At 38.4% G+C, this 20,615-nt stretch overlaps 1 protein-coding gene across 4 annotated transcripts in view; it reads left to right on the top strand.

Annotated features, from left to right (window-relative positions):
* The window catches only part of adad1 (adenosine deaminase domain containing 1 (testis-specific)), a 73,985-nt gene that overhangs the window by 42,139 nt on the left and 11,231 nt on the right, over positions 1-20,615 (top strand). For 3 of the 4 annotated variants that reach the window (XM_073042842.1, XM_073042839.1, XM_073042841.1), the window contains 4 exons: positions 6,678-6,804; positions 14,971-15,138; positions 18,321-18,553; positions 19,671-19,908. In XM_073042842.1, coding sequence (XP_072898943.1) covers positions 6,678-6,804; positions 14,971-15,138; positions 18,321-18,553; positions 19,671-19,908 — 766 coding nt within the window. The remainder of the gene's footprint in view (positions 1-6,677; positions 6,805-14,970; positions 15,139-18,320; positions 18,554-19,670; positions 19,909-20,615) is intronic. The other variant, XM_073042840.1, reaches the window with a different exon arrangement.

Raw genomic sequence — 20,615 nt, 5'->3', positions numbered from 1 at the left:
CTGGCCCGGATGAGGTGTACTCCAGGCTACTGTGGGAGGTGAGGGAGCAGATTGCTGAGCCTCTGACAATGATCTTTGCATCATCAATAGGGACAGGAGAGGTTCCAGAGGATTGGAGGTTTGTGAATGTTGTTCCTTTATTCAAGAAAGGGAGTAAAGATAGCTCAGGAAATTATAGACCAGTGAGTCTTACCTCAGTGGTTGGTAAGTTGATGGAGAAGATCCTGAGAGGCAGGATTTACGAACATTTGGAAGGTATAATATGATTAGGAATAATCAGCACAGCTTTGTCAATGGCAGGTGTTGCCTTACGAGCCTGACTGAATTTTTTGAGGATGTGACTAAACATTTTGATGAAGGAAGAGTAGTAGATGTAGGGTATATGAATTTCAGCAAGGCATTTGATAAGCTACCCCATGCAAGGCTTATTGAGAAAGTAAGGAGGCATGGGATCGAAGGGGACATTGCTTTGAGGATCCAGAACTGGCTTGCCTACAGAAGGCAAAGAGTGGTTGTAGACTGGTCATATTCTGCATGGAGTTCTGTCACCAGTGGAGTGCCTCAGGGATCTGTTCTGGGATCCTTACTCTTTGTGAATTTTATAGATGACCTGAGTGTAGAGATGGGTTAGTAAGTTTGCTGATGACACAAACGTTGGAGGTGTTGTGGTTAGTGTGGAGGGCTGTCAGAGGTTACAGCGGGACATTGATAGGATGCAAAACTGGGCTGAGAAGTGGCATATGGAGTTCGACCCATTTAAGTGTGAAGTGGTTCATTTTGGTAGGTCAAATATAATGGCAGAATATAGTATTAATGGTAAGACTCTTGGCAGTGTAGAGGATCAGAGGGATCTTGGGGTCCAAGTCCATAGGACGCTCAAAGAAGCTGCGCAAGTTGATTCTGTGGTTAAGAAGGTGTATGGTGTATCGGCTTTCATCAATCGTGGAATTGAATTTGGGAGCCGAGAGGTAATGTTGCAGCTATATAGGACCCTGGTCAGACCCCACTTGGAGTACTGTCCTCAGTTCTGGTCGCCTCACTACAGGAAGGATGTGGAAGCCATAGAAAGGGTGCAGAGGAGGTTTACAAGGATGTTGCCTGGATTGGGGAGCATGCCTTATTAGAATAGGTTGAGCGACGGAGGATGAGAGGTAACCTGATAGAGGTGTATAAGATGTTGAGAGGCATTGATCTTGTGGATAGTCAGAGGCTTTTTCCCAGGGCTGAAATGGTTGCCACAAGAGGGCACGAGTTTAAGGTGCTGGGGAGTAGATACAGAGGAGATGTCACGGTTAAGCTTTTTACTCAGAGTGGTGAGTGCGTGGAATGGGCTGCTGACAAAGGTGATGGAGGCAGATACAATAGGATCTTTTAAGAGAGATTTAGATAGGTACATGGAGTTTAGAAAAATAGAGGGCTATAGCTAAGCCTAGTAATTTCTAGGGTAGGGACATGTTCAGCACAATATTCTGGACCGAAGGGCCTGTATTGTGCTTTAGGTTTTCTATGTTTCTAATTCTCTGGATAGCATAGAGTGGCTTGCACGGATATCATATGAAGGTCTTGTGAACTGGCCAAAAACATAATACAGGGCTTCTTTCCAAAGCTTTATCTCAAGAAAAAAAATGAATTCCCGAATCAAGCAATGGATTGCAATTAGTATTTTGGAATCGTGAGCCATAGGTTAAAGCCTTCATTCTGTATATTACTTTTGAGCAGTGCTAATGTGCTGTTCCTTCACTGATTTAACACCATTATTTTTTAGTTTGGCATATGATGAATCTTACTAGGATGCAACAAATTTGTACTTGGATCTTCCATGAATCTTGGATCCCTCTGGCTCAATGTTTGTGCTTCTGTACTCTGCAGTATAAACTGAGATAGAGATGGAAATGGATCGCCTCTACGGTTAAGATACAATTAGGTTAAGGTCGAGGAGGATACCAAAATTCAAATGTTAATTGATTTTGCTTAAAGCAGTGAATGAGAAGGTAAATTCAGTTCAAAGCAAATTAGTTGCTCCCTTCATCTGGGGAAAAACACCAATTTAACAGTACAAAGTGTAATTATTGAATACTATATGAATTGCAGAGTGGCCTGCCTAATCATCCATTTTGTACTCCAGTTCACTTTTGATACAGCATCATTCCTGAATCAGAAAAAAAATAATCAATTTATTAGAGGGGAAATAAAGCTGAACTCATTTCCTAAATGATGTAGAAGTTAATGGGATTTAAAATTTAATAATTATCCAAGTCTGATCATTTGAATTCCAGAGTACTAGAAGTGGTCATGAGAATGATGGATGCATTTTAGGTTATTAAACAGTTCCTGCTGATTAGAGGCTGGTATGTATATTCAGTAGCCATTTTATTAGGTGCACCTGTGGATCTGCTTATTCATGCAAATACCTAATCAACCAATTATGTGGCACTAATTCAGTGCATTAAAAAGTATGCAGACATGGTCAAGAGGTTGATTTGTTCAGACCAAACATCAGAATATGGAAGTAATGTGATCTGAGTGATTTTTGACTGGAATTATTATGGGTGCCAAACAGGGTGGCTTGAGTATCTCAGAAACTACTCATCTGGGATTTTCATGTCTCTGGAGCAGGTGTTCCCAACCTGGGTTCCATGGACTCCTTGGTTAATGGCATATGACCTGTAGAATAAAGATGTTGAGAATCCCAGCTCTATGGAGTTTAAAGAGAATGGTGGGGGTGGGGGGGGGGGTGTAAGAGAGAGAGAAATCCATTGAGTAGCAGTTCTGTGAGTGAAAATGTCTTGTTAATGAGAGAGGTCAGAGGAGAATGGCCAGGCATTGAAGCTGACAGGAAGGCAATAGTAACTCAAAGAACCACATATTACAACAGTGGTGCACAGAAGAGCACCTCTGAATGCACAGCACAACTACCTTGAAGTTGATGGGCTACAGCAGCAGACCACAAACATGTGCTCTGTAGCCACATTATTAGGTGCCTCTCAACTGTTAAAAGTGAAAGGGGAAAAGCAGGTAGATACTCTGGCTTAGTAAAACTTTTCCTTAAGCTTATACTTGACCAACAAACCACAGTATTGAGCCGAAGCATCAGTTTGGAAAACCCACTGGTGCTTTTGCAATAGGAATTCAATGCAGGATTCCCTCATATACGATTGGTGCAGGACAGCACAAATGGCATATTTTTTAATACAATTTCTGCCCAGCAAATTAGACCCTTGACTCCCTTGATCACATGCACAGGTAAATGAAGCATGTCTTCCTTTTGAACCTCTTCTGCCAAGAAGACACCACAAACGTTCACACTATATCAAGTGTAGTTGCAGAATGATAAGTTCTGGTTTCACAGGCATGTTGTCCACTGTATGTGTAACCAAGTAAGGAGGCTGATTTCAGTGATTCATGTCATGGGTTTGGAAAATAGTGCACACTTCTTTATTCCGGCTGTTTCCTTACATGGAGTTGATGGGCGAATTCTGCTGTTTTCCCGTGGCATATTGCTTAGCAAAGCAATGTGCCATGGGAAAATAGTAGAATTTTTATGTACCCTACCTTCTGAAAGAGCCAGCTGAATGTCCTTTGATGCTTGCAATTAGACCATTGGGCATGGCTTTCCTGCCAGCAATGGCATCTCTGTGGAGGCTTATTTGATCTCTGTGAACACTGTTGACTGTGGGTCAGTATCTGCTGGCATACATTGACAGTTTCAAAAGGGGCTCTTACTTGGGTACTGCCTGAATTGGTGATGAGGAGGGGGTAGCTGAATCTGTGTCAGCTGATAGAAATTGTCTTAGGACAAATCATGCTTTTTGAACAGGAGGTGCTCCTGTGTCCTCCCATCTTGGACTCCAACAATTAACGTTTTGTTAAGGATCACTTCAAATTTATTTGGGGCAATATCTTTGTACATGTATTCCTGTCCAGTTAGAGTCCGTCATGTGATATAATTATCTATGTTTGCATCAGGCGTCTACTGTAACTGAGAACTTGAGGCAGGCTATAAAGACATTGTCCTACATCTTCTAAGCATCATCTAAGGCCTCAAACATGTTGAATATTCAGATTCATTCTGTAGGTGCAGGGCAACAAAGTATTTCTACCTGAGTTCTGCCAGGTGCAAGTGGAGCAGTCTGTGTTTCATTGTCTCCTCCAGCTTTGCCACTGGTGTTAAAATTGGTAGGAGTTCTATGTAGTCTAGGAAGATTTTTTCCATTGTAGCCAGATTCTAAGCATCGGTTTTATATTAGCTGTCGCCCAAAATGGATTGGGTGTTTGGAGTAGAGCAACCATTTTTTTTTTTTGACCCTTGTCACCAAATGTAAGCATATGTGTGAAGTAAGAAGGACAATGGAACAATATAATTAAACGTTTTTACCAAGTCGTGTTAGTAGTGGTACATACTGAGCAACTTAGTGTGGAAGTTCTAAACTGGGCCTACCGAGGCAAAAACATGCTCATTTGAAAGTCCACGACCAAAAGAGTGCCAGCCATACACGGGATGCCAAGTCGATTCTCTGCGTGATCATTCGGTTACATGCACACTTGCCAATTCTCACAATCAACATGATATGTTTCAATAAAGGATAGGATTGTCAGTTCATTGGTTTCTCACAGTGCAAAGTTTATAAAGTGTGATTATCATTAAAACAAATATAACTCTTTTGAGCAAAGATATAGCATTTACATTTTTCTTCCCTTGGGAACTTCATGTGAATGAATGGAAGGATTTTGTCTGGGGCATCAAAGTTTGCAGGAAGAGGACAGGAGAATGGGGTTGAGGAGTTTAGGAAATCAGCTATGATGGAATGGAGGAGCAGACATGATGGTCCGAATAGCCTAATTCTGCACCTATGTCTTATGGTCTTATACCCTCCAAGGTTTAAACCTTCAAAAGTCCCAGCAATTTAAGAGATTCTTATCCCCCTTCATTACTCTTTGGACAATCTACTCTGTTTTTCTATAGAATTGGCAGCACCTTTTTCCTTAATAAATGCAGGTGAAGAGTGATCACTTTGTGTCACTATCACACTTACGGGCTGCATTTATAGAAACTTGTTTGGTCCCAAATTAAAACTTGGTTGTTGTTTCCATACAATCTATGCAGATCATTAAAGGCATTTAGGCATGCAGAGTCACAACCAATTACTTTAAATGCTGCAATTTACTAGGCTTGAAAAAAGCAGTGGGAATTGCTATTAGGAGGATAATATTCAAATGCATGAATTGTATTAAAAAACAGTAGTGTTACTGGAATCAGAAATGAAAACCAGAAATGTTTAGGTTGAAGAGCATCTAGTAGGAGAGAAAGTTTACTATTTTAAAGTCGGTGACTTGTTATTCTGATTGAGGATGGGAATAAAAGTAGAAAAGTATGAAGTGAAGAAAAAGCGTGAAATGAAATTAATAACAAAAGGAAAAGCCTGAAATTAAATAGCAACAAAGAACTGATAACTGGGTAAATATGGAAGCCAAAAATGAAGATACAGGAAAAACACTAGAATTATTTGATTGTTGAGTCAGTGTTGCTTAAGTATCTCAAATGCTTTGTAAAACAAAAAAGACTAAGAATTGCATGACACTGGTAGAGTTTTGAAAAATGTTTAGTATAGAATGGATTATGAACATTCTGTGTTTAGGGGAGGAAGAGAAGGAACCCCAGTGTAAGGGGAAATTGTAGATGCAAAGAATCCTCACAGACCTCAGAGTGTACCTTCAGAACAAATTTTCCCTTTATTGGAAGCTGATGTCAAGAGAGGACTCACTCGGCTGGAAAGTTTCTATTATTCTTATGCTATTTCTTATCTACTTCATCTCACATCATCTCTATCTTGTATGCGCTGTATGCATAGTGAGGTAAATCTTTTGCAATGTCAAGCTTCAGTGCCAATAAATGTCAAGCTTGAACACCTCATGTGCTACTTGGGCTGTGTGCAGTTCCATCTTTACCTTGTACTGTATGTACAGTGGTAAGCTTCTGCCCTGGAGTTGCTGCAATTGTTGTTAGGCTGGTATTAGGCATGAGTTTACTATGTTCACTTCAGCCTGAAGTCTGTGTTTGAATTGGTTTCAATTGTTTTCAGATTTTCTCTGCCTGGTCCAACTCTGTAGAGGTCCCTTGTCTTTCTGTTACATAATCAGCTCCTTGTTATCTATTACAGTGTTAGAGCCATTTCACTTTTCCCTACAATGGTATTGAAGGATGGGGAAGGTCCAGCATGAAGAGATGCATTGGAGATAGAATTGATTCAAGGTGAGGGGAATTGAGGAGAAAACTATAACATATAGTTGCAGAATTAGGCCAGTTAGACCATTGAGTCTGCTCCGCTATCCTATCGTGGGTGATTTACTATCCCTCTCAACCATTTCAAGAGGGTCGAACTGAAAGTAAAGGGATGACAAGGATTGAAATTGATTTGGCATTGATGATAATGATGGGTTGATGTGAACATTTCCATGGCAATGTGGAGTAATTGATTACGGTAGCTACTTGGCCTATCAAAGCCATGCCAAATGAATGGGTAAAGGACTATTAAAAGCAATTAAATGATGAAAATGATAGGAGGCTGTTCACAGTAACAAGCCTCAATAATAATAATTAATTGGCTTAATAACCTATGTTTATGCTCTGTTGCTGCTTATTTCACTGAGAATTTTATTTAATCAACTTGTAAATTTAGATGGACAGCCTTATGAAGTTATTGCAATTGGAACAGGAGAGAAGAACTGTAATGATCCCTTATGTTCTGAAGGCCGAATTGTTCATGATTCCCATGCTGTAGTCACTGCAAGACGCTCACTATTAAGGTAAATGATACAAAATTGAAAATCCATTATTAGACCTATAAGGCTACAAACATTCTATTGAATTAGAAATAATAGAGGAAAAGATGAAAATCTGCTTCCTCTGATAAATAAAATGAGTATTGCACCTCCAATGAGATCTAAAGGATAGCCAGGTAGGCAGAGGGGTTGGGCTGGCTCTAATGGTAAAAATTGAAATCAAATCCTTTGGAACAGATGATATAGGATCAAAAATATAGAATCCTTATGGGCATTTAAGAAACTGCAAGGGTAAAAAGACTCTGATGGGAGTTGTATACAACCCTCCAAGCAGAGGCCAGGATTTGGAATACGAATTACAGCAGGAGATAAAAGGCATGTAGAAAGGGAAATGCTCTGATCGTCATGGGGGATTTCACAATGCAAGTAGATTGGGAAAATCAGGTTGGTGCTGGATCCTAAGAGAGAATCAGTATGATGCCTACAAGGTGCCTTTTTAGAGCAGTTTGGGAAGAAGTAATTCTGGATTGGGTGTTTACTGAATCAGATTTGATTAGCGAGTTTAAGGTAAAGGAACCCTTTGGTAGGAGTGATAATAATATGATAAAATTTGCTCTGCAGTTGGAAAGACAAGACAAAATCAGATGTATCATTATTACAGTGAAGTAAAGAGAATTAGGCAAGAGAGTGAGGAGCTGGCCAAAGATGATTGGAAGTTGATTCAGCATAGTCTAGATGGGCCAAAAGTCCTGTTTCTATCCTTTAGTGTTTTGAGACTCTATGAAGAGGTCACTAGCAGGGATGATTGCAATGGCAGGAGTTTCTGGGAACAATTCAGAAGGCACAGGATAGATACATCCCAAAGATGAATAAGCATTGGAAAGGGTTGATGAGGCTACTGTGGCTGACAAGGGAAGTCATGGACAACATAAAAGCCAAAGAGAGGACATACAGCAAAAATTAGAGGGAAGTTAGAGGATTGTGAAGCTTTCAAAAACCAGCAGAAGACAACTTTTTTTTTTAAAAAAAGCGCTATAAGAAGGGAAAAGATGAAATACCAAGGTAAACTAGCCAGAGGATACCATGAGTTCCACCCCCCCCCCCCCAAATATATAAAGAGTAAAAGAGAGGGGAGAGTGGATATCAGACCATTGGACAATGGTGCTGGAGTGGTAGTAATGAGGGATAAATAAATAGTGGACGAACTTAAATATTTTACATCAGTTTTCACTGGAAAGATACTAGCAGTGTGCTAGAAATTTGAGTATCAGGAACAGAAGTGAGTGTAGTTACTGTTACTCAGGAGAAGGTTCTTGGGAAGCTGAAAGGTCTGAAGGTACATAAGTCACCTTGACCGAATGGACTACACTCTAGTGTTCTGAAAGAGGTAGCTGAAGGGATTGTAGAGGCATTAGTAATGATCTTTCAAGACTCACGAGATTGTGGAATGGTTCCAGAGGACTGGAAAATTGTAACTATCACTCCACTCTTTAAGAAAGGAGAGAGGCAGAGAAAGGACATTGTAGGCCACTTAGCCTGACTTCAATGGTTGGGAAGATATTTTAATCCATTATTATGGATGAGGTTTTGGGGTACTTACAGGCACATGATAAAATAGGCTAAAGTCAGTATGGTTTTCTCAAAGGGAAATCTTGCTTAACAAATCTGTTTGAATTCTTTGAGGTAATAACAGGCAGAATAGACAAATGAGAGTCAGTAGATGCTGTTTACTTGGATTTTCCGAAGGCACTTGACAATGTGCTGCACGTGAGGCTGTTTAACTAGATAAGAGTCCATGCTATTACAGGAAAGATACAGACATGGATAGAAGATTGGCTGACTGGCAAGAGGCAAAGAGTGTAAATAAAGGGAGCCTTTTCTGGTTGGCCACTGGCGGCTAGTGGTGTTCTGCAGGGCTCAGTGTTGGGACCACTTCTTTTCGCGTTCTGTGTTAATGACTTGGATGGTGGAATTGATGTTCTTGTGGCTAAGTTTGTGGACGATATAAAGATATGTGAAGAAGCACATATTGTTAAAGAATCTGTTTGTCTGAAGAAGGACTTGGACAGATTAGAAAAATGGGCAAAGCAGTAGTAGATGGAATACAATGTAGGGAAATGTATGGTCATTCACTTTGATAGCCAGGAAAAGGTATATAATTTTCTAAACAGGGAGAAAATTCAAAATCAGAGGCACAAAGGAATTTGGGAGTCCCTATGCAGGAATCCCAAGAGGTTAACTTGCAAGTTGAGTTGGTTGTAAAGGAGGCAAATCCACTGTTAATATTAATTTCGAGAGGACTAGAATATAAAAGCAAGGATGTATTGCTGAGGCTTTGAGGCATTAGTTAGACTGTACTTGGAGTACTGTGAATAGTTTTGGGCCCCTTGTGTAGGAAAAGATGTGCTGGGATTAGAGAGTGTCCAGAGGAGGTTCTGGAATGAACTGCCAGAGGAGCTGGTGGAGGCAGGAATAGTAACAACTTCTAGAAAGCATCTTGATAGGCATTTGAATGAGCAGAACATAGAGAGCTACAGTACAGTGTAGAAATCTTAGGCACATGTTATAGTTAGGGTGCCTAAGACTTGCACAGTACTGATATTGGTTAAAATAGGAAGGTGATTGGGAAGCAGAAATAAGACTACTTAGCTTTGTATTAGCTCAGTAGTATTAAGTGTTATTGGGTAACTGGAAAGACATATAACCATATAACAATTACAACATGGAAACGGGCCATCTCAGCCTTTCTAGTCCGTGCTGAACGCTTACTCTCACCTAGTCCCACCTACCTGCACTCAGCCCATAACCCTCCATTCCTTTCCTGTCCATATACCTATCCAATTTTTTTTTTTAATGACAAAATTGAACCTGCATTTACCACTTCTATTGGAAGCTCGTTCCACACAGCTACCACTCTCTGAGTAAAGAAGTTCCCCCTCGTGTTACCCCTAAACTTTTGCCCCTTAACTCTCAACTCATGTCGTCGTTTGAATCTCCCCTACTCTCAATGGAAAAAGCCTATCCACGTCAACTCTATCTGTCCCCTTCATAATTTTACCTCTATCAAGTTCCCCCTCAAACTTCTACGCTCCAAAGAATTAAAACCTAACTTGTTCAACCTTTCTCTGTAACTTAGGTGCTGAAACACAGGTAACATTCTAGTAAATCTCCTCTGTACTTTCTCTACTTTGTTGACTTTCCTGTAATTTGGTGACCAGAACTGTACACAATACTCCAAATTTGGCCTCACCAATGCCTTGCACAATTTTAATATTACATCCCAACTCCTATACTCAGTGCTCTGATTTATAAAGGCCAGCATACCAAAAGCTTTCTTCACCACCCTATCCACATGAGATTCCACCTTCAGGGAACTATGCACCATTATTCCTAGATCACTGTATTCTACTGCATTCCTCAATGCCCTACCATTTACCATGTATGTCCTATTTTGATTATTCCTACCAAAATGTAGCACCTCACACTTATCAGCACTAAACTCCATCTGCCTTCTTTCAGCCCACTCTTCTAACTGGCCTAAATCTCTCTGCAATCTTTGAAAACCTACTTCATTATCCACAACACCACCTATCTTAGTATCATCTGCATATTTACTAATCCAATTTACCACCCCATCATCCGGGTATTAATGTACGTGACAAACAACATTGGACCCAGTACAGATCTCTGAGGCATACCACTAGTCACCGGCCTCCAACCTGACAAACACTTATCCACCACTACTCTCTGGCATCTCCCATACAGCCACTGTTGAATCTATTTTACTAATTATGTCGTACTATGCAGAAGTCTTAGGTACTTTAGCACTGTACTGTATATGGAATTTAATGCAGGCAAGTGGGGTCATTATGGATAGGCGTGATGGTCATCATAGATGTATTGGGCCTACAAATCTCCTGATGCTGTACAACTTTAACTAAAAATGACAAATTCTCCATTTGTATTACGGCCAATATTTATTCTTTATCCAACACCACAAAAATGAGTGTTCTGATTATTTCATGTTTGTAAGACTTTAAATAGTATTATGAAAACACTCAGGCCAGGCAGCACTTAATAATGTATACTGAAGATCCTTCTTCAGATCTTGTTTAAAGCACATAGGCTGTTTTGTTTTCTACATTACAATTATAAATGTACTTTTAAAACAAATAATTATTTAATTTGCTTCAATTAACTTACTCTGATATGGAAATCTTCCTATTGACAAAATAATACACTTTTTATTAATAGTTTTTAAGAAAGTATTGAAGGGGATAGCTTCACTCATCTTCACTTGCCCATCACTGAACTGTTCCCACAACCTATGGACTCTTTCAAGGACTCTTCACCTCATATTCTCAATATTTATTGAATATCTATTTAGTATTAATTTTTTATTTCATCTTTTATTTGCAAAGTGTGTTATCTTTTGCACACAAGTTGTCCACCCTGTTGGTGTAGTCTTTCTTTTGATTCTATTATGGTTATTGGATTTATTGAGTATGCCTGCAAGAAAGTAAATCTCAGGGTTGTATTTGGTGACATATGTACTTTGATAATTTACTCTGAACTTTTTGAATGATTAGTGCATGGAGCAGCAATTTGATAGAAGTGTGAAAATAATGGTGATGTGTTTTTAAAAAAAAAAGGCTGTGGAAAAGAAAGTACCCATTGTTACTTCGCCTGTGTTTAATATTGTGATGCTAGAATCTATTTCTATAGCATCTTTGATGTATTAAAACTTTGCTTAATAGTCATAAAGAGTGATATTATGACAGGTGATTGATGTTGGAGTAGGTTAAAAGGTTAGCACAACATTGTGGGGCAAAGGGCCTGAACTGTGCTGTAATGTTCTATCATTATCTTCATGGAAATGTTTAAGTTTCCAATGCTGGGTGGCTTTAATCTGTCACTTTACTAACATTCTGTAAGAGAAGGCTCCTGGCTCTCAGGCTGCAAAGGCTGCCTTGTAAAGATTTGCCAGTTTAGAATATCCTCATTTGAATAAATTGTAAAATGAGTTACGAGAAGGAAGATGAACATAGTTTTCGTATCCCACTATTGTTAATGTTTTAGTGTCTTCAGTTGTGAAGGCAAATAAAATATATTCACCTAACATCTCTATAATTTACTACTTCTATCTCAACTTTCAGGGTACAGATGATGACTTTAATTTCTCTTTCCCTATGTGTGTATATGTACAGTGGATTTCAGTTAATTAAGCCATCAGTTAATTGGGCAGCTGCTTATTTGGGACAACTCTTAAAGAACAGAAACTACTTGAGAAAATAGCCAGGATTCCCTCTGTTTATTTGGGACGCTATACTGCTTCATTGAGGCACGTGTCTGTTGCCAAACAGTTTCTAACTAGCATCAGTCAATAGACAATAGGTGCAGAAGTAGACCATTCAGCCCTTCGAGCCTTCACTGCCATTCTGAGATCATGGCTGATCATCTACTATCAATACCTGGTTCCTGCCTTGTCCTCATATCCCTTGATTCCCCTATCCATAAGATACCCATCTAGCTCCTTCTTGAAAGCATCCAGAGAATTGGCCTCCACTGCCTTCCGAGGCAGTGCATTCCAGACCCCCACAACTCTCTGGGAGAAGAAGTTTTTCCTTAACTCTGTCCTAAATGACCTACCCCTTATTCTCAAACCATGCCCTCTGGTACTGGACTCTCCCAGCATCTGGAACATATTTCTTGCCTCTATCTTGTCCAACCCCTTAATAATCTTATATGTTGCAATCAGATCCCCTCTCAATCTCCTTAATTCCAACGTGTACAAGCCCAGTCTCTCTAACCTCTCTGCGTAAGACAGTCCGGACATCCCAGGAATTAACCTTGTGAATCTACGCTGCACTTCCTGTACAGCCAGGATGACCTTCCTTAACCCTGGAGACCAAAACTGTACACAATACTCCAGGTGTGGTCTCACCAGGGCCCTGTACAAATGCAAGAGGATTACCTTGCTCTTGTACTCAATTCCCTTTGTAGTAAAGGCCAACGTTCCATTAGCCTTCTTCACTGCCTACTGCACTTGCTCATTCACCTTCAGTGACTGATGAACAAGGACTCCTAGATCTCTTTGTATTTCTCCCTTACCTAACTCTACACCGTTCAGATAATAATCTGCCTTCTTGTTCTTACTCCCAAAGTGGATAACCCCACACTTATTCACATTAAACGTCATCTGCCAAGTATCTGCCCACTCACCCAGTCTATCCAAGTCACCCTGAATTCTCCTAACATCCTCATCACATGTCACACTGCCACCCAGTTTAGTATCATCAGCAAACTTGCTGATGTTATTCTCAATGCCTTCATCTAAATCGTTGATGTAAATGGTAGCTGTGGTCCCAATATCGAGCCCTGTGGCACCCCACTAGTCACCACCTGCCATTCCGAGAAAAACCCATTCACCATTACCCTTTGCTTTCCATCTGCCAACCAGTTTTCTAGCCCCAATATCTTCAATGTCAATATCTTCCCCCAATGCCATGAGCTCTGATTTTACCCACCAATCTCCTATGCGAGACCTTATCAACTGCCTTCTGAAAATCAAGGTACACTACATCCACTGGATCTCCCTTGTCTAACTTCCTGGTTACATCCTCGAAAAACTCCAATAGATTAGTCAAGCACACTTGCGTGGCTGTTAAGACACTACACCGTGCTTAGGGCACACAGTTCTTTTATAATAGTTGTGCATGTTTATATTCAAAAAGCAGTGATTTTTGTGAGTGATGTTTGGTGAAAAATAAGCAGTAAGGCAATTCACAACTATTTTGCTCACTGGTTTCAAGCATTCAGGCTTGGCGATGCGAGAAACGGCTAGGAGTGAAAATTAAATGATTTTACTGCATCAGCAAGTTAGGAACTACAAAGATTTGCAGGTTATCGACAAATCACCTTGAATGTTATAATGAAAACTAAGATTTGGAGGATACAGTCGTTGAAAGCAGTGTGTGAAGGTAGTCCATTATCTGCACTAGGTGTCTGAGCTGGTTTTGTATTTAGTATCAATCAAAAAAACACAGTAGCATACAGTGGCTGAATTCCTTCATCAATAACTATTAAGAACTAATACACAGTTAATTTGTTCTGTATTTAATTTAAATACATAATTCGTTACTTAGTTTAAATTAGTTTGTCTTTTTATACCTTAACTTTTTCCATTGAACTTTGGCTAATTGGGTCAGTTACTTAATTGAGCCAAAATGTACTGGTACCAATTTGTCCCATTTAACTGGAATTCACTGCATATGTAATAACTCTGACAGACTTTTATATTTTTGATATTTTACTCATTTTATTTTCTCCTTTTTGGGCAGCTTTTTTTTTTGTTATCCTTTGGCTCAATCTTCTACCCTGCCTCAGTTCTTTGTAATAGTATATAAAAGTGTCATTTTAATATCATCTTTGGAGTGTGTCTTCTGTATGGTAGAATTTTCCTTTTTTGAGAGAGCTTTGTTGTTGGAAGAAATTGAGTGAAGTGTATCTATAAATTTTGTTAGAGAAATATTATTGAGGTTTTGGCAGAGAAGTTGCTCAATGTTCTGTTTAGTTGAAGTATCTAAAACTGATACCTTATGATCTCAGGAAAAGAAACCAAAGTTTCAAAGTTAGGTGAGAAAATCCTTGTTAAATGCAATTCTTTAGTCCAGAGTAATATGGAGGCTCATATTATTAAGTTGATACAATATAATATCAAGAGGGAAAGGAGTGTTAAGGTAGGGGATTAGTCGTAATCTTATAGAATGGCAGAGTAGATGTAATGGGTCAAGATTCCTGTCTTCTGATTAGCTCAGAGCAATATATAAGGAAGCTATGAATAAAATAAAATTATTCACTTTTCCACCTTTGTTTAAACCTTTTAGTGTAAATAATAAATTTACAATATAACATCCTATAAAGTAAGGGGCGCTCATTTGTATTAGGACACATAGTTGTTTATGTTGGATTCCCTGTAGTAAGTATTTATAACCTAACCTACCCTATTTGCATCTAGTAGATTGTTTTTTAAATGTGAACACATGGCACTATTTCACATGGTATCAAATGATGCATTTATTTTCAATTATTTTCTTGTGTGTAGTCCAGAGATAAATCTGTTGCAGAGAATTTGTCAGTGAAAGATAATATAGAGAGTCACTGCTTCATACATCCTTCTACACTTTGTAGATATCTCTACAGGCATCTCCTTATGTTCTACAACAAAAATCCTGATGTGATGAGCCAGTCCATTTTTTGCATTGATTCTGGACGAAAAGTTCTCACTGTTAAGGATCATACAAACTTCCACCTTTATTTGAATCAATTGCCAAAAGGGTCTGCTCAGATTAAACAGCTGTAAGTAACCATGACGTAATATATTAAGTTAATATAATCTTCCGAAGTTGTATATGAAATAGTTCCATCCAGATTAAGTATTTTTCATACTTTTATGCATTTTTGGTTGAGTATTGTAATAGAGTAAATACTAATTTAATTGAGAGTTGTTCCAAAATCTTTAAACTATGCACGCTTAGAAGGTAGATTCTGTAAAGCCTATTGAATATTTTTAACTTTCTGCATTCACTTTCCAGGTATTTACCACATGGCGGGGGTATAATAGTTATATTCATAGAAAACAGTATGTGTCACATTTTCCCATGGTTCAAAGCTCTGTTATCTCCACATATATCAAGAACCTCAAGTTTAACAATCAGTTTTGTATTGATTTATGTATTTCTCAAACTTTTTGAGGGTAATATTTTTACTCTATCTCAAAAATTTTGTGTGGTGATTTGTGAATTCCTTACAGGTGTTTTTCCATAACCTGAATGGTTGTAATGGGGGAAATAGCCTATACAGGTTTGTAAGACCTACATTAGACCTACTACACTTAGACCTACTAATGTACCTGTTTTCGCTAACCAAAGAAGATTTCCGCTTTTATGAAAAAAGACGCCCGCTTGATACGTGTGTTTTCCCCGAGAAAGACTACAATGACCGTGAAACCTTGTGCGGGCAGTTGTTTGAGCATGCATGTATATGCATATGCGTGTACGTGCGTAGGCATGTACGTGCTGATTTTTTTTCCTCCAAATCAATTTTAGCTCACTCTTCCCAATTTTGATAAGTGAAACTACACCGTACATACAATATTTCTACTTTATATAGGGAGGATATTTAGCATATTATTCCTGCTTTTACTGTAGGTTAGTGTTAGGTTTTATGTGTTATTTGGTTTGATTTGATAGGTTATTTTTTTGGGTCTGGGAATGCTCAAAAATTTTTCCCATATAAATTAATGGTAATTGCTTCTTCGCTTTATGACATTTTGGTTTACAGACGGTTTCATAGGAACGCTGTACCTTCGGATTTGGGGGGGGGGGGGGAGAACCTGTATTGAGATTATTGGTTTAATAATATGATCTGCAAAACTTTATAATTTTAAATTCATTGAAGTCTATAATAAATTCTTTTCAATGTACAAATCTTCCATCTATATACTAGCTTTTTTGGGCATAAACCATTTAGTAATTATGTTATCAAGATCATCTGTGGTTTTGCAGTGACTCAATCAAATTTTAACATTTGAAAGTCCAATTATCTGCTGCATTTCTGAATTATTTTGGGAGCTCAGGGATGATTTTGTCAACCTTGTTTTTAAAAACTGTTGAATGTTAATCTTGTCACAGACAACCAGTGTAATCTGCCCTGAACCATTTTGTCCATTATCTGTGACATGGTGTTAAACTATCTTAAGAACTAATCTTCTACAGTCTAAACGAAGTGTTAAAACCACTTCATTGTAGATCTTCAGTTTTGCTAAGAATTGTCCTGAGTTCTTGTTATTTAAATGAGTCAAGCAAGAACCTGGATAAGAGGGAATCCGGGACAAATATTTTATGCAATTATTCAGCACCAGATTGGAGCCTTGTAGATTCAGACCAACTAAAATGCCAAAGTGATGATGGTCACCCTTTGCTGGCAGGATATATAATGATGAATATACATAGTTAAAATAACTGGCAGAACATGGTAATTTAACCTAGATTAGCAATTGTGTCAGGATAACTAACTTTCCAATTACATAAAAATGTAACTGGGGTGGGGAGTGTTCATTTTCCTTCCCCGAGATCCTGTCATTAGTGGCACAGTGAAACTGTTAATTCAGAATGTTTGTAACATTGAGAAAAGACCTACAGATTTTCTGAATTATCAGACAGCATCTAATGCATATTTTTAATTTGCATTCCAGTAAATTTCAAGGAATTGCGGCCAGCAGAACCAGTTGAGCTTTGCGGGAGCTTGGGCCTGGGCACATGGCTAGAGAACATGATAAATGTCACCTGGCAGACCAAATGCTGAACCATTGGGATTTTTGTATGGTTGCATAGTGAATTTTCTGAGTTTTCTTGCACTTCCAAGGTGTTGGTATTACATTTTATTTTTACCCTCATGGAGGTCACTAGACTGAGGTTGAAACAAAACCCCCATCTTTATTTAGCGATACGTTGTTGAGTAAGCCTTACCAGCCTTTCAAGCCGCAACAATTCCCGACATCCACAATTAACCTTAATCTAATCATGGGACAATTTACCATGACCAGTTAACCTACTCGGTACATCTTTGGACTATAGGAGAAAATTGGAGCACCATGAGAAAACCCATGAGTTCCGTGGGGAGGACATACAAAAACTCCTTACAGACGGTGCCAGAAAATCACTTCGAGCTCCACCCCGAGCTGTAATATTACCATGGTGTACAATCTTGCTGAGATTAGTTATAAACACAAGTTGTTGTGATGCCTAGAAGATCTGACGGTATCTTAAAACTCTAAATCTGGCACCATTGGAACTAGATAAACACATTTTTCAGACTACTTGATGTTATTCTATTAATGATCCATCAAATATTGAATTTAGATTTTGTGGTCGATTTAGATATGGTAGGGTAACTGCTCTCAAGTTTATGAAAGGGAATGATGACCTAAATAAAACAATGAAAATTCTTAGAGTTTAACAAGGTGGATGCAGAGCCTCGCATATCAATTGTTTTATGTATGCATAAAATGTGAAAATATGAATGCTATGGGAATTGTGAAGATCGTAAGAAACTAAGTAATCATATTTTTGAGCTTCTAGGCAAAGTTGTTTTAATACTTTGATAGTTCCAGCTAAATTAGAAATTGGTCAGAGGAGGTTGGTGGCTGTTCTTCGTTTTTGGTGTGCTGGCCTTGCTTTGGGAGCATATGTTCTTGTTATAATGTACAAACCCTTTTAAGTATTTGGGATCTCCACAATTCCTCCCACTGGTTTTCAGAGGTTCCTGCTGCTTCAGTGTTTGCCAATGATTGAAAAGTGTGGCCACCTTTCTCTATCTCAGCCCTGTGAGACTTGCTTTATTAATCCAGTTATTACTTTTGATAGATTAACAACGAATGTAAGCAGACTTTCCCTTTTATGGTTGCTGATTCACTTGTTTTCTCATTATTTGAATTATTCTTATTTGTAATAGAAAAATGCATTTTTAATTTTACACAGGCACTTGGCTCCTCATTCAATATCTACGTACCATACAAACAAAGAAATGGAACTTCATGTTATTTGGGATGGAAAAGTGTACTCAGTTAGTCATTGCAGTTCTGAAGTAACTGGTTCCAGAATGTGTAGCATGTCTGCCAGTGACAAACTTATTCGTTGGGAGGTTCTTGGAATTCAGGGGGCACTGCTTAGTCATTTTATTGAACCCATCTATATTAGCAGCATCCTTATTGGTAAGTTTCTTGTTTTAATCCATAAGAAATTGATACTCTGCTAATTGTGATGTAGAAAATAAAGCCTGTCATCTTGATATGTTGAAAATTTGTTAACTAGGATTTTTTTTAATGGTGCTGTTGATGGGTTGGCACAGATTTGGTGGGATAAAACCCCCATTTCCTTACTATATGTCACTGTGGCTATTTTCAGTAGATTACATTCACTCTAGCATGTTGCCATCCTTAGAAATTTCATAATCTATTAGAAAAAATAATTTCAGTGTGAAGTACTGAAATCTAAGTGATAATTAAGTTATTTAATTATTGTGTCAGCCTCTGCCCAGTATTGACACCTTTGCATCTAAGCGAAAAGATTGCCTCAGATCACAGTATGAAAATCTTTGTACAGAGGTTCTAAGGACTGTTGTCATAAGTCATATGACAATGGTCTATCTGCTTTATCTGGTGAATATAATTTCCTACTTTGCTTTTTGTAGAGATGTAAAGAAAAATTTTTGTACCAACAAACTAATAATTATCCTTCACTCAAAATTACCTAACACAGAACATTTGGTCATTATTTGTGGAAAAATAGCTGGTATGTCATTCTATAAGTATACAACAAATTTGCTTAATCGGGTGCAAATCATTTTTGGATGTCCTGCGACCATGAACTATGCATAAGAGGTAAATGTATTTCCCTGTTTATCTAAAATTTAAGAATGAAAGATAAAAGCTGTATGGATACAAAAGCGCTGAGCTGGATATATTTTGCAATTCATACTGAGTAAAGTAAACAAAACTTGCTACAGTTATTAGGATGTAATGGCTCAATCTTTTGAGTAGAATCTAGCTTTTGTTTCAGTACAAGCAAATGATGTGTTTTGTGACATGCAGAAATGGATCTCTGAATCCCAAAGTAGGAAACATTTCGTATTCACTTCCGTCTATTTCACTATAGCTTTTGTTAAGTCAAAAAATAAAGTTGTTATAGCCAAAAGACTAGCTAAAAATCTTACCCAGTAATTTCCTCCAGAGTTTGTTAAATCTACCCTGTATTTTGTATGCTGCCTATAAGCAAATTAGACAGCTGTTTGTTCTTCAGTGTTTGTAATAACACATTTTAATCTTTCAGGTGATGCAAATTGTTTAGACACACGAGGTGTGGAGGTTGCAATTAAACAGCGCATTGATGATTCACTGACATCAAAGCTCCCAGATTTCTATATTGTCAGCAAACCACATATAAGCCTTACGGAGACTGCTTATCCCTACCAGTCAGATGTCATTTATAAATCTCTCAGTCTAAATTGGTCTCAATCAGATGGGTTAATAGAAGTGGTGAATGGTACAACGGGAAAGATTGTTGCAAGGTAAAGTACCCCAAAAAACTGAAGTAAATTGAGTGAATTAAATGTTTCAGTGTATACAATTTCCAGTGCAATACATTTCACTTAAGGGGGAATACTCAAGTCAACTTTTTTGAAATTGATGCCAGTGCTATCTTTGTATGTTTATATTATATTGAACTTGCTATGTATATTGTAAATAATGCTTTTTCCCACAGTAGCTGATGGGATTCATGCCTAATGCCTTGTGTTGTAGTTATCACTTCTACTCCCAAAGAGTGAGATCATTGATAGAATTTGCTGCCTTGAGGCAGTGCCTTCCATAGATACTACCAGTGGTGGGAAGGATGTGCATTAGAGTCCACTACTCTTTGCAGCTTGTTCCTGTGCATTTGAATTACCGTACCAGGACAAAATTCATAGAATCTGGATACTTTTAGCAGTATATCCTGTAGAAATTTGTTAGTGTTCAGTGACAAGCTGAACCTCCTTAGAATGTGGAGGTGTTGATGCACTTTCCTTATAACTGCATCTATGTGCTGGGCCCAGCTTAGGCTATCCAATATGCTAACACCCAGGAATTTCAAATTACTGTCTTTCTCCACTGCTGATATTCTCTTTCTCCACACCATCCCCCATTGTAGACTGCCATATGTTCACCCTCCTTCCTCTTCCCGAAGTCAACAATCAGCTCTTTAGTCTTGCTGACTTTGAGCAAGAGGTTGCTCCAT

Source organism: Hemitrygon akajei, chromosome 4, assembly GCF_048418815.1.
Source record: "Hemitrygon akajei chromosome 4, sHemAka1.3, whole genome shotgun sequence".
Taxonomy (NCBI): Eukaryota; Metazoa; Chordata; class Chondrichthyes; order Myliobatiformes; family Dasyatidae; genus Hemitrygon; species Hemitrygon akajei.
This window is presented reverse-complemented; position numbering and strand designations above follow the sequence as displayed.